Raw genomic sequence first — 14,932 nt, 5'->3', positions numbered from 1 at the left:
AATCTAGTCACCATTGGGTACGGTTTTCTTGTTGGACAACTCGGAAGGAAGACGAAAAGGGGTTGGAATGACTGACTGCAAACCAGAAGGCGGTGAAATGACCTAATAATACCTTCAAGTGTGGAGGCAGCTGAGCAGCGAAGGACTCCGCTGAGCCCCAGCCACGGCGAGCAAATAAGAAAAATGCAGCCTGAGAAGTGTTCAGCTGCGAAGATGGTTTCACAGTTGTACAGCCAGTAAGCCTGTGGTGCTGATGGTTGGGAAATTCTGGAATACTTTCTCCCCTCACCCCCCCCTCGGTGTTTGAAAAATCCGAGGCATTTTCCATCGCTATAGGCCAACAACAAAGAAATAGGCCCTTTATACTTTCTTTGTTAGCTGCCCTCTCTCGGGACAGGAAGAATGCAGCAAGTGCTGAAGCCATCAGGGAAAAGGATTATTAGCCCCCAGCCCCCACCCCATCCCCTTAGTATCTGGGGAAACAGTTTTATTTCTTTACATTTTAGCGAGTTTCCCCAATGGGCTATGGTATTTCTTCATCTCCCCGGTCCTAAATGCCAAGATGAGGTGTGCATAATAGAAAGACCACAGAGGTGGTGTGGTTTGGGACAACCCACATCAAGTAAGAGGGAGGAGGCGGTCGAAGAGACAAAATCAAAACCACTTCTAATGTGAGGCACGAGGTCTCCTGAAAGATTGCCTCTTGTGTTGCTGAAGGCCCTTTAAAACACATGTTCTGAACACCAAAGTAATGTGCCTGGTCCACATCAGGAGAGTGTGCTAATCTTAAAGGCTGGGTGCTCCTTCAGAACACAGCAACGGGAAGAATTCAGGGATATGTCTCTGCTCATTCAAGGGATGATTTCTGCCAGCGGCTCACTGGTGACGGATGGCTGCTCTCATGTCGTCATGCAATGGTTTCCCGGGCTTCGGGCCTGGGCTCCTGGAAGGGAAGGAGCCAATGACACCTGCCCAGCCTTTGGGTGACGGAATTGGACCCAGGCTTTTCTGAAGGAAGGCTTTGGTGGACAGAGGGTGAGAATGCGCAAGGACGCCGAGTGCCAGGGGATAAGAAAAGGGGCTCCCAGGGAAAGACGAAAGTAGAGAAAGAGGAGGTTAGAAGTTGTAGAGGAACATCACCGGCCAAGGCAACTGAGCGCAGACCATGTCTCCAGTGGGGAAAGAGGGGTGGAGTGGTGGCCCCGTGAGGAGTTGCAGAGAGGGAGAGAGGGAGGGAGGGAGGGAGAGAGAGAGAGAGAGACAGAGAGAATGCCACAGTCCCTTGGCTTCACAAGAAGTCTGTTATTACTGAGCACACTCTTTTGGTCTATAGTTAGCTGGGGATAATGAGGTGCCTTTGGGGCTCTGGGTCACTCTTGCTGGCCCCAACCGGGTCCTCACAGATATGATCCCACCCTGAGGAACAGCTGTCAGAGGTGGCCCCCCACCACCTGCTCCATGTGGTGCCCCCCACTAAACTTCACTGACTTGGTGCCCGGCCTCCAGCCCCCCGGTGGCAGTAAGGAAGCACACAAGGGAAAAAAGAGTCTTTAACAGACTGCTAACCGTGAAGCCTTGTGAAACGGCAGGCCGGCTGAGACGAGGACGGCGGTCAAAGACCCCTCCTGCTCAAAGCTTTCTCCGCCTGCGGCATGACTGGAGCAGACTGCTTTCTAACAAGTTGCAGAGAACGCGAGTCCAGGCCTTCTGCTAATGTGTCCCGCTGCCTGGGGAAGCCACCCTAGTGGTTGAAAGGCAAGACATGGTACATCATTATCCTGGATCTGGATCGGAGCCTTCGCTTCCGGGCAACGTTAGCCAATGAGGGTTAAAGGGTTCCATTTTTGCACAGTCGCGCCGAGAAGATCAAACAAGGTGTGAGTGTGTGTGTGGAAATGACTTCGTCCACCCAGACCTCATAGTCACCACTTCCTTATCGGGGTCACCACGCGTGAACGACCTACTCAAGCCCCCTGGCCATGAGGCAGCGGGCCTGGCTCTGGAGCGGATCCGAGGAAGCCCACACAGCACATCGGTGGCCAGAGACATGCTGCATCGGGCCCAGAGTCAAAGTCACACGGTTAAGGATCCTTCTGTCTGAAGGCGCAGGAGAAAGCCAGGCAGGGCTCTTGGGAAGAGTGGTGTTTCTGACTCAAAGGTCCCTCAGCTGCTTACCCCCTGCCACTCCTTACAGGCGTTTGGGGCTAGTAGCTTCTTCTACATATCTCAACCCCTCACTAGAAAACAACCTCTCCTCTTGGTGCCCTCTCTCAGGGGATGTGAGTCCCGAACCTCTTCAAGGAACACTAGCTGTTTCCTTTCAGCCTGCAAGGCTTGCTCCTCTCAGGGCCGGCCTGGGCTCCTGGGTCACAAGGCCCCAAGGATTCGAACGAAGCTTTTGTCTGGCACGCGGGCCCACCTGTGGCTGCTGGAATATTCTAGTCTGCAACACAATGCTGTGCACTGACCTGCTAGGTTGTTTTTCACATGAATTTTTCAGTAGCAAACATAAATAAATAACAGCGAGAGCCAGCACAGTCACCCTTTGAAGAAACCAAGTGGAACTCATTAATCATGGAGACCAGGGCTCTGCTGGCTGAACCCGGGGACAGAACCAACAGCTCTGGCGAGCCTCTGTGGGGACCACACCCGTTTCTCCACAAAGTGCAATAATGGGAGAGAGAAAAATCCTCCGTAAACTCTGGGAATGAAATTTCCCTTCAGCTAAAACTGCCTTGAGCCTTCCCTGTTGTGAGCACCATGCCCATTTTAGGGAATGCTGTCTCCTGCTGCGGGGAATGTGGTCCAGGCTGCCCACCAGCCAGCTGCCCTCCCGACGGCGATGGAGTCACTTACACAACCCTCAACCCTCAGCCATGTGAATCAGTTCTGCAGGGGAAAACAGGCACCGCACCTCTGTGACCTGGAAAAGTGGCCGACGGACACAGCTATGGAAAGATGCAAATGCAAGGCTGTTCGCTGGGGTCTTGTGTACACAGTTTTAAAAAAAACGGGTGGAGAGAACCTGCATGTTCACCGACAGGGAGCAGTGCGTGAACTGCGGTAGTTGATGCAATAGCTGCAAAGGACGGGACCGATCTGCAGGTCCGACAGGAGGGTCATCAAGACGTTGCCGAATGGAAGAAGCAGGTGGCCATCCAGCCAAGTGAGCACACCTGATTCCACCGATGGGGAAGGAAACAAAACAAAAACAAAGCAGCCCAAACAACGAAGAAGACCAGGCCACGTACTTCTGCGTGGGTATATGTGCCATCAGACAGACAATACAAGGTCCGGAAAGACCTACTTTGGGCCATCTTCGTGGTGGTGTCCAGGGAGCCGAGCACAGCTTATTGAGAGCGCACGAGGCTTCTGCCTCTTCGGCCGTGCACTGTTGGAGGACGGGATCACATCTAACTGGTGAATCACTCCCGTTAAAAAAGAAAGCCAGCCAGTTGCTGTCCTAACATGTGCCCCCAACAATCTCTTTCAGCCTCAGAGACGAGGAAGGAACTAAGCCTTCGAGGAAAGGGCCCGCTCCACCCAACAAGAACCCTGTCCTCAGCACCCGGCGGCTGACCCTTTCTAATGACCTTTCTGATTTCTTGGTTCAGTGCCTCGGCGACTTTATTTCAGTGTTTTGGGATTTCAGAGGTCAACCCAAGTACAGTGTCTGCTCAGAAGAGAAGAGAATGTTTCGGAATCTCCTGCCCTGTGGGCAAGACTAGCTCCTTCCACTGGTTGCCTTGAAACTGTCCACTGTTCCTGGAAAATGGGGCTTGGCTCTTTGGCGAGTTCCCAAATCTTGGATGTCTTCAGCACTTCGCTTTGGGGCCAAAGGGACCTCCTCGGGGGCAGTCGGCGCAGAAGCTGCTGGTAGGGTGTCTTTCTGATTGTCCCCAACCTCTGTACATACCCAGTGCACCTGACCTTGGTGAAGTTGAACTCAGGCTCAGGATATTCCTACATTTTGATGGATTTCGATCAAGGCAGTTCTCCTGTGCTTACTATAAGACCATCCAGCTTGTGTGGGTCCCCTCTCCCCTCCTCTGTCTCTGGTTGGCGTTGTTTGTGTTTTCTTTGGGCCATCATTGAAGTAGATGAAAGGCAAATTACAGCTGCGAGGGCCCCAGTGATCTGCACAATTAAAGGGAAACAAGCCTGCACCTACAGATCCGCAGCTCGGCTCTGATGTGTGGCCCAGAACGCAGCCAAATGCCACTCTCAAAATGGAAGCGCTTTTTCATCACAGATTACAGGAAGGCCACAATGTTTTCGCACAAACAACGCCGGGGTGAGTGGAGAGGGTGAGGACAACACGCAGGGGGCACGTCAGGCTGGCTGGCTCCTGTTCTCCTGGCTGAGAGGGCAGTGCTAGTAGCAAGTGTGCATGTCGAAACCACCACTCAGGACCCGGCAGAGGCAGAAACCAAGCACATGGGGCCCTGACACCCGGTGTGGACGATGCACAGAAGCACGCAGTCTGTCACACGGACGCTTGGGCTACATTTGAAATATGACACAGAGGACTGGGGACAGGTGACCGGGCTGTATTCGGTGCCTAGGACTGGACTCCCTAGCTTCTGTCCTTCTGAAGGAGTCAGGGTTCCCTGTAAAACAAGCCAGGGGACCAAAACCAGGGTGGACAAAGGCACGATGAAGCCCCACAGGCGGCTCCATACAGAAGCCATGCTAACCAAGCACGCCAGACCCAGCTGCTGCCTTGTGGGCTCCAGGAGTCAGAGAGCTGGGCTCCTGGGGGTGGGGGCGGGGGGAGGGCTTGCCAGAGCTGCTTTCCCGAAGCAAATCACCAGGCCTTTCTGCGGAGGTGACTCTAGGTCAGGGGTTCTCCACCTTCCTCATGCCGCGACCCTTTCATACAGTTCCTCATGTGGTGGTGACCCCCCCAACCATAAAATTATTTTCGTTGCTACTTCATCATTTTAATTCTGCTACTGTTATGAATCGGGGGACCCTGGGAAAGGGTCGTTCGACCCCCAAAGGGGTTGTGACCCACAGGTTGAGAACCACTGCTCTAGGTGGCCCTGAACCTTCCACCTCGCGATTCCCAGCCAAGCACATGAAACCACGGGCACAGCCCAGCGGCTACCGCAGGCCCCAGCAATGTGCTCCCCGGTGAGTTTGGGAGCGTGCTGACGAAAGCCCAGATCTGGGCTTGAAATGAACTCTTGAAATGCTTTCATTTCATCCTCGAGTGACGGCACGCAGGATAACCCAGCGTTCTTTAGGCAAAATGGGAATCTGCTCCCCATCCGCCATGCTCTAGTGACGTACATCCTGCTCAATTCTGCAGAGGACACAGAGTGACACCTATGCTGAGCCAGCCAGCCAGACGGGGCCTCCTGTGCCACCTGCAGACAGAAGCCTGGCTCTGTTGGGTGCTGCCTGGACAGGTTTTATGTGGGTTCCCCCTAGGGTCTTCTAGACACACCCCTTTCCTTAAGACCTTGGGGGAGTTCCCAGAGGCCAGAGGTGGCTCTGGGACTGAGACCATATTCCTCACACACCCTCATGGGCAAGGGCTCTTGGGAAACTCCTTTGTGACCTTTTTTTTGGGAACACCACCGAGAAACCTTGAATAGCTGAAGACCGTCTATTTTTTAGGGTGCTAATTTTTTTTCCTAATCCCCTTCTTGTAAAAAAAAGATTTCCTTTACCTACATCACTGACTATCCAAAGAGAAGGACAGGGGGGGGGGTGTTGTCATATAAGTTCTGTTGGGTTTTTTCCCCCCAGTACGGTTCCTAAAGTCCCTTCTCCTTCTAGTGTTTATAGGAAGTTCCTATTATAAAATATTCCCCCTGATAGTTCCAAGTAATCATATGGGTGTCTTCATTAATGACTAAAACACAAAGACTCGACTGTCTGAGGCCCACGCATGCTACCAGCGCCCACTTTGTCTGGGAAAGTGCTTATGTGTGGGCCACCCAGGTCTATGCGGCAGTCATGACTTGGTAGGCCAGGGAGGGGTAGGCTGTCGCCATTTCTTCAGGGAGAGCTTCATTCTCCGGGTGGAGCTGAGGACAGGGTCCGCCGTAGCTGGCCCCACTCCCTCTGGGGCCTTCAAAAGTAGTCTCATCTCCAGAGACATGCCATCAGGAGGAATTTTGTGGAATCACATTGAGCAATGGAGGGCAATTTTGCAACTTTCCCCAGACCCCACACTAATCATAAAAAAAGTTGGCTCAGTTGCACAACCGAGAGAAAACTCACAAGTAGTAATAAAAATAAAAGAAGGAAATGTTTTCTCCTCAGACTCCCGGAGAAAACCCACCCACCACCCCCAGACATGCCCTGCAGCTCCACGGGGTGTGGGCTGTGCAAACAGCCACCGGTGAGAAGCCTATATTTCAACTTCGTTCTCCCAGGCAAAGGTGGAGGGGGAAAAAAAACCCAGATGTTTGTATAAAAATATCATCATTTTATTACATTCCACACAATACAGTTTCAAATCGTTTCCAACGGCCACACGTTATTTTGACACACAGGCAACTGAGCAACGCAGAGACGGGTGTCACAGTTACAAGGCGAAGGGGATGGTGGTGGGTGGGACAGGATAGGAAGCAAAAATCTTGATTTTTTTTTTCCTTTTGTTGTTGTTCTTTGGTAATTTTTGATGATTTAGGGGTTTGTTTGCCTGTTTGTTTCATTGTAAAGACAAAGTCTTTTCAAAGATGGGCATCGAATCGACCTTACACACAGCGCTAGATTTCCCATTCAATTCTGGCTTTAATCTCCAAAGTGTTGGACAAGGGAAAGGACCATTCTGTTTCCAACATCATGGGGTGTCAATGGCAATGCTAGGAATACTCCCCCACCCCCTTTCCTCCTTAGCCACTCAGGAGGTGGTAATGATGGCTAGTAGTCTATCAAGGAAGAGAGTGTTATACCAGACACCGGCTCCCTCCTGAAGGTGTGGCCGTGAAACCTCTACTAAGGCAAGACGCTTTCCCCGCCCCATCAAGTCCTTGGATTCGCTCAGTCATGCACCCATTGGTATACGGATAGTTGCTATCGCATTTCTGTCTTCTGAGTAGAAACTGACCACATGCACGCATGCATTCACCTTTCCAGGTTAATTTTTTCTCTGGAAAGAGAGCGACCCTTCCCTCTCTCCATGAACTATGGGGATTTTGCTCTTCAAAGGTGCAAGGCATGGCATTTCTCCAGACCTGCCCTTTTAGCATCGTACGTGGCTAATCTTATGAAGGCTACTGAGTGGAAAGACAGCCAGGAGTGAGTTGGGTAGAGAAGGCAAGCGAGAAGGAGAGAAGGGGAAAGAGAAGAAGGAAAGGGGAGGAGAGACAAGAGGTGAGATCCAAGGGCGCGGGAAAGAGCAAGAAATCCCCAGTTACAGGGCAGCATGGGAGTCACAAGTTATGAGCTCCCGTATGCTCAGCGATGGCATGGATATAAAGATGATGCGTGTTCCCCACATGGGGTAGCCGATAGAGATGCAGCCAGGTCACAGGAATTGTTGCTCTTCTTGTAACAAGGGGACATACTGGAGGGTATGTGGTAACTCGCCAGTTTCGACACTGCCTGGATTTTCCAGGTGTTGTCTCTGGCCTCCAGGGGCAGCTACAGGGATGCCAATCATTTTGAGGGGATGCCTGGTCCCAAACACACACCCGGACGTGGGCATGTGCACACCTGAGAACAAAAGGCCCTTAGAGGCCTGGTGAGGGAAGTCGCCACATGGAATCCCGAACCGCTGCCCACCTTCCCCCTCCCGGGCCCGTCTCCATCTTCTGTCTCAGCGTCCTCAGCCACGTCTCAAAATCTCAGGGTTGCCCCTGCTAGCTAGCCTTCCGTCTTTTTCTTGGCAGGGCTGCTGTGGCCGAGCCAGAGCGGCTCTTTGAATCAAGAGTGGGAGAGCACCGTTCTTTCAGGAGGAGGAAACAAACCAGATGTGAAAGTGAGTGTGTGCACAGGGAACTTCTCTGGCTATGCCAAAGAATGCTAAGCCTCTCTCTCTCCCAGAAAGCCCACCCCACTCCTCGAAACCGACCGTTCGTTCTCAGCTGGCACCTGGAGGCTTCCAGCCCAAGCCACTATCTTTGGAGAGAATCTTCTGCCTCCCAGGTGGGGTCCTGGAGGCACCGTGAGAAACAAACGCCCTGGGGGCTGAGTCTCAGGACACGGACAATCTTGTGAAAACACGCGTCTCCTCCCAATGCAATCGACTCCATTATTTAATCCCTGCTGTGTACAGTGTCACCGGGCACATCCTCTCTGACACCCCTCTCCCTGTGTCGATCAGAGAGTACAACTGGACAAGCAGCGGCTTTCTCTTCCTTATCCTTCTGCTCTTAGGATGAAGCAACACCCACAGAGGGCAGGCCGGTCTGCTTGGGCAAATCTGACCGATGCCGCTAATGCTTTTTGGGGTGGAGGTGGGGGTGGGGAGGCAAGCGGGTACACGGAAAAGAAGCGATTACTTTCTATTTTCTCAGACTATGGCAGTGGAGTCGGGTAGACAGCTTTCTATCTAAGTGGCTGCAGACTCAGACAGACATGAACACCATGAGAGGAACGTGGTACAAAGGCAATGGTGAGGATCGGTACCACACCAAAGAACCCAGTCTCCCACCCTCGTCCTCCTGCCCCACCAAGGTGAGCCTCCGAGGTGAGCAGACTTTGAAGAGACAATTCAGTCCCTCCTTCTCCTCCCTCCTCTCCGTCTGGGTTCTACTTAACTCCATGACTGCTTTGTATATGTCCCTTTCAGGTTCGTTATTCTCTACGACTTACTCCAACATTGGACTTCACTGAGAAAAGCTAAACATTCATTATGAGACTCTCTTTTATAAGGCAACAGGAGACCGACCTGCTTTAGGGCTGGAAGTAGAGCTGGCTCCGTCTGCACCCAATGGCTGTTATCTTTTTATCTCAAAGACACCAGGAGACACGACACAGGGTCATGTCTGAGTCCATTGGGGGAACCTTCCTCTTGGGTCAGGTGGGTGGTGGGTGGGAGGATGGGGACAAGAAGCGCCACATTCCATTCTGTGTGACCTCTTACTTTTCAGGTCCCTGGAGATGACAATGACAGCCAACAGAAACCCAGCCAGAGCTGGATAAGGCAACAAAAAGCTTCAATCTCTTCTCCAGTAAACAAAACTAGTACAACATATTATTTTCTTGTAAAATGTACCCCAGGAGAAAGAACACAGAGTTCCAGGGGGCCCTCACGGTCCACAATCACACTCCACCCAACACACACCACACACACACACACAATGAATTACACGTTCTCTCTCACACTCACGCACCCACTCAGAGAGCGCTACCCCCCACGCACAAACACATACTATGTACAGACGCACAGGTCCAGGTTTCCCATCAAGTCTCCTGGCAGACTGCCCACCGGGAGGAGGTATGGGATAAGGCAAGGGGAAGAAAATCAAGGGGCGAGTCTCTGGAACAGAACCAGCTGAGCCGTGAGTGGTGGAGCGCTTAGGGCGGCGTCTCTTCTCATCACAATCCCAGATGCAGCATTAGAGTTGGGTGGTGTTGGTTTGGAATCGCCCAAAGAAGAAGAGGAAAACCAAAGAGCCCCTGGCAAATGGCTGGGATGGCTACAGGCGCACGGGGTCTGGGCACCCGGGAGAGAGAAGTCTGAGAGTCCACACAGAGACTAGGCGAGGAGAAAAAAGTGCAAAATCGAGGCAACGCGTTTGCAGTCTTTCTCGTTTGTTTTGGGTGCTGTCCTTGCTTCGGCCCTCAGCAGCGGGAGCCGCGTTCTTGCTCTAGCTTAATGGTTAAGGTGGGCTCCACCGCCAGAGGGACCCCGTTGGTGTAGTGGGAGGTTTTGTAGGTGATGGAGTGATCGGTCTTCTTGGCCGCATAGCGGAACCGGTGGTAGTGGAGGACCAGGGCCAGCGCGACGGAGACCAGCACCAGCACGGCGCCCCCAGCGGCTATTACGTAATACCAGTAGGCTGGGATGGGCTGCATGGGCACCGTGTCCACTGTGGGCTCGGTCCCTGGTAGGAGGGTGCCCCCTGGTGGAGAGACACAGAAGAGTGTTGCTAGGCTGAGAGCATGCAGACTAAACACATCATCATCATCATCATTAAAAAGAAGAAACACACATGCTTTGGAGAGGGCTGGGGCAGGGGGCTCAGGTGGTCCCGAGAGTTTAGTATTAAGCAATATCATTTCCTATTCACAACTTCAGGAGTCAGACCCATTTTACAGATGTAAACACAGAGGCCTAGAGAGGCTGGATGCTCGGTGGTCAAAATGCTATGAAGTGCCAGGAGGGGGCTCAACTGCACGACTCTAATGCCCCCTCCTTTCTGTTAAAGCACGATGACTCTAATGCACAGATGCAAAATAACACACGCGCACACACACAGGTAACCACAAACCAAACCAAACCCACTGACATAGAGCCGATGCTGACTCACAGCGACCCTACAGGGCAGGGTAGACCTGCCCCAGTGGGGTTCCAAGACAGTAACTCTTTACAAGAGTAGAAAGCCTTCTCTTTCTCCCTGGGAGCGGCTGGTGGTTTCGAACTGCTGACCTTTCGGATCGCAGTCCAATGCATAACCACCAGGAGTCCTCTACAGACATGTAAATGATGTTAACATGACTTCTGGGATGCAGAAAGGTAGAGTCTCCAAACGGGTAGCAGTACCGTATTTGGTCTGGCTGTCCAACATTCCCAAACAGTTATTAATTAGGCTGGCAAGACTTGAAGGTGAATTCCACTTTGGATTGCCCATGGAATCTGCCCGTGCCCATGGAATCTGCCTGATCTTGTCCAAACAGGTCAGTTACCACTGTCAAGCAATGACTAACGCTCCTTTGCTTTTCAGTTGGATGGAGGATTTTACAAGCAGACTGGAAGGGAAGTGGTAACCAAAAATGCAGGCCCCAAAATGATAGTAGGTAGGTGAGAGCAAGTGAGAGCAAAGAGACTGGTTTTAATCACAGCGAAGAAGACCGGAGCCTGGAAGAGAGGATTGAGGAGGCAACCACGTTCCCTGGCTGGCCGCTGGTTGCCATGGAGATGATGTAGTCGATTTAAGCCCAGGCTAACTCTGGGGAAAGACTGGCTGGAGTTCCACTCCATGCAAAGCGGTGCTACAACTTGATTCTCCGAAAGATTTGCATCAGACGAGAATCTGGCTGGGAATAAGGTGAGGAGCTTCTGTGCTTGCCAAAACTAGACAGGATCTTTCCTTCTGAAGAATGAAGTGTGCTTAACCTATGAAGAGTGCCTCCCTTGCTGATTGCCTCAAGTGGGGGTGGCCAGGAAGGCGTGCCTTCCCTCCCCCTGGAATGCCGCTGGAGGGGAGCCCTGGGCACGCTCTTTGGTTCCCATCCTTGGGGCGTGTCTCCTCATTTCATGCCTCCAGCGGAGGAACTCAGGGTCCACTGGGGCTCCACCTAGGCGTCTGCTCATGAGACGCTCCGAATTCTTGAGGGAGACAAGACAGAGCTGCAGCTAAATGCCTTTTTCAGGATTGGTATTCTCCAACTCCCTTGTTCTGGAATGCCGGGCGTCCCCTCCCAGATTTGAGAAATGGCTGACGGGGTGGGTCAGATTTGACCGTATCTGCTCAGAGGAACATTTTCCTGGGAACATCTTTCAGATCGTACCCACCTTCCCAGGTCCCTGCCCCTAGCCAGCGCTGTCCCTCTGCTAAGGGGCAGGGTCCATCGGTGTCTCTTGGGCTATGAAAGGTCCCTCAATACTGGAAGGGTGTTGAGGAAGACTTCTTGCTCAGTGCTCCACCCCCCACTCCCAGCACCCACACCTATAGCCTCTGAGATGGAGAGCACCCCAGAACACCCCCTCAAATGCCCCTTTCTTCACCTCTGAAGTCTCTCATGATACTGCCTATTTACTTTTTCTGTCCCCAACCCACCTGAGGGCTTTCTAGCATCTTTTCATACACTCTCAGCGCAGCTGAGAACGGACTTTCTCTCTCTCTCTCTCTCTCTCTCTCCATATTGGAAATTATGCACAGAAACAGAAAAACAGAAAGCAAAGTGCTAGAAACGTCTCCTGGAAATGGCCAGCTTGTGAGTCACAGTGACTGGTATCCACTCATTATTCAGATCACCAAGAGGATCTGCTGCTTGGCAACCATCCTGCTGTTGGGTTGTCATGCAGGCTCAGGCATGCACCGGAAACAACAAGGATGAGGTGGGATAGGCCCATGGTCCTCAGCACCCGCCCCGTGACCCTGAAGGGACCCTCTGATTTGGTGGCCCAGTGAGGGCCATGCTCTAACACGGCTGCTGCCCCTGCCCCTAATGCAGCTGTTCTCAACCTGTGGGTCTCGACGCCTTTGGGGGGCCGAACGACCCTTTCACAGGGGCCACCTAAGACCATCGGAAAACTCAAATATTTCACAATATGTAATTACATGTTTTGTGATTAATCACTATGCTTTAATTATGTTTCATTGTGTTCAATTTGTAACAATGAAAATACATCCTGCATATCAGATACTTACATGATGATTCATAACAGTGGCAAAATTACAGTTATGAAGTAGCACCGAAAATAATTTTATGGTTGGGGGGGTCACCACCACATGAGGAACTGCATGAAAGGGTCACCACATTGGGAAGGTTGAGCACCGCTGCTCTAGAGGGAAGGCCACGCCTGCACAGGAGTCCTGCCCCATCGGAAACACCTGAGTCCCGCCCCATCGGAAACACCTGAGTGGACCACAGGCACAAGCACAAACTTGTGCCAAGCAGAAGCCAGTCACAGCAGCCCAGGTTCCTTCCGTCACAACACGTTCTTAGTTCAAAGTTGCACTATTCCTTGGGCCAGCATGCCGGCTGTCAACATTCCACATGCCATCTAAGACTAACAGTGCCCGCACCCGGGGAGGTTGAACCTTTCATGCATGCCACTGTGTCCTATGAGAGACACAGTTGGGGTCCAGGGGAAACGATGCATCTAAGGCCCCCCTGGAGGCATGTTAAACCATCTATGTGGATTGTGTATTTAGGATAGGAGTATTGATCTATCACCTCAGAATTCTGCTCAACTTTGGAAGACAGGCTCCACTTGAGGTATAAGGCCTCTTCCCGACCAGCCCCTCCCACCCCAAATTATCAATGTGTGAAAAAAAATTTGTGACAGAAGCCATGGGAGGACATTATTTTAGCGACTTAAACATTTCCCTTGCCCATTTGTTTGGTAAAATGGAACACAAAAGCATATTATATGAACTTGTAGTTTTAATAATTTTGTTAAAAATGCATCTAATATAGCTCTGACAACTCTTCTCTCAGCCCCGACAAATAATTTTTTGGTGACCTAAGGGTGTGGGCAGAGCTTCCTCTGAGCACCCTCTGGGCTCCGGGGGGAGCGCGCCAGCTTGGAATCTGGAGCCGGGGTCTTCTTTAGGGTGTGCACTCACTGGCTGTGCCAGTCCAGAGGCAGAGGTGCTACTCCAGCAGGGGTTAAATCCTATCTGAAGCAAAGCACGTTCCCAAGGAATGGCGAGTGGATGGATGGACAAATGGATGAATGGAAGTCAGGTGGATAACATTTTGCACCAACTTTCAGGCTCCCTAGGAAATGTGGAGCATCAACCCCTATGCCTGGGACAATCACTCTCGGAACACGACTGTTAAGACACGACTCTCGTAGCTCATAATGTGCCCCTATGTGAAATGGGGGTGGTGGTGGTGGTTTTAGGGCTATAGGGAGCCCTGGGGCATAGTGGTTTACATGTTGGACTGCTAACAGTGAGGTCGGCAGTTCGAAACCACCGGCTGCTTTGTGGGAGAAAGAGGAAACTTTCTACTCCCATAGACATTTACAGAAACTCAAAGGTGCAGTTCTGTTCTGTGCCTATAGGGTCCCTGTGAGTCAGGATTAACGTGATGGCAGCGAGTCTGGTTTCTGGAGGTATATACCACCTGCACCAAGTGCCCTGCTCGGGCCTAGCTTTTGAGTGCTAGATTTTGGCCTCATTTGCTATCTCTGTCACTTGGGGTGGCCTGGCCGGGGCTTGGGCTCCCAGAATGGGCAAGAATTGCCCAGCGCTGGTGGTGTGATGGCCTGAACTTGCCCTTGGATTCTTTTAGTTTCTGCAGTTTATTCATCCCTCTTTAAAAAAAAAAAAATTGGGGAATGCTTTCAACTCATGAGCTATTTTCCATTCATTCATGCCCACCCCTCACCTGATACTCCAAAGAAGAATCAATGTGTTTGAATTATGGTGCTGACAAAGAGCATGAACAAACCACCACGGGTGGGCAGACGAACCAATCTGTCTCGGAAGAAGTCCAACCGTATCTGCTCAGAGGAACATTTTCCTGGGAACATCTTTCAGATCGCACCCACCTTCCCAGGTCCCTGCCCCTAGCCAGCGCTGTCCCTCTGCTAAGGGGCAGGGTCCATCGGTGTCTCTTGGGCTATGAAAGGTCCCTCAATACTGGAAGGGTGTTGAGGAAGACTTCTTGCTCAGTGCTCCACCCCCCACTCCCAGCACCCACACCTATAGCCTCTGAGATGGAGAGCACCCCAGAACACCCCCTCAAATGCCCCTTTCTTCACCTCTGAAGTCTCTCATGATACTGCCTATTTACTTTTTCTGTCCCCAACCCACCTGAGGGCTTTCTAGCATCTTTTCATACACTCTCAGCGCAGCTGAGAACGGACTTTCTCTCTCTCTCTCTCTCTCTCTCTCCATATTGGAAATTATGCACAGAAACAGAAAAACAGAAAGCAAAGTGCTAGAAACGTCTCCTGGAAATGGCCAGCTTGTGAGTCACAGTGACTGGTATCCACTCATTATTCAGATCACCAAGAGGATCTGCTGCTTGGCAACCATCCTGCTGTTGGGTTGTCATGCAGGCTCAGGCATGCACCGGAAACAACAAGGATGAGGTGGGATAGGCCCATGGTCCTCAGCACCCGCCC

The 14,932-nt window shown here is 51.8% G+C and overlaps 1 protein-coding gene across 2 annotated transcripts in view; it reads right to left on the bottom strand.

Moving 5' to 3' along the window:
• The window catches only part of NRP2 (neuropilin 2), a 129,797-nt gene that overhangs the window by 10,099 nt on the left and 104,766 nt on the right, over positions 1-14,932 (bottom strand). The window contains exon 16 of one of the 2 annotated variants that reach the window (XM_004701557.3): positions 6,426-10,028. The exons of the other annotated variant lie outside the window; for it this stretch is intronic. Within the exon in view, the coding sequence (XP_004701614.1) occupies positions 9,748-10,028 (281 nt within the window). The 3' untranslated portion in view covers positions 6,426-9,747. Of the gene's footprint in view, positions 1-6,425; positions 10,029-14,932 lie in introns of those variants that run through there. 2 annotated transcript variants of the gene reach the window in all.

Source organism: Echinops telfairi, unplaced genomic scaffold (assembly GCF_000313985.2).
Source record: "Echinops telfairi isolate 266 unplaced genomic scaffold, ASM31398v2 ScPeMD7_3;HRSCAF=10, whole genome shotgun sequence".
NCBI lineage: Eukaryota > Metazoa > Chordata > Mammalia > Afrosoricida > Tenrecidae > Echinops > Echinops telfairi.
The sequence above is the reverse complement of the archived record's forward strand: the minus strand, read 5'-3'. Positions and strand labels throughout refer to the sequence as shown.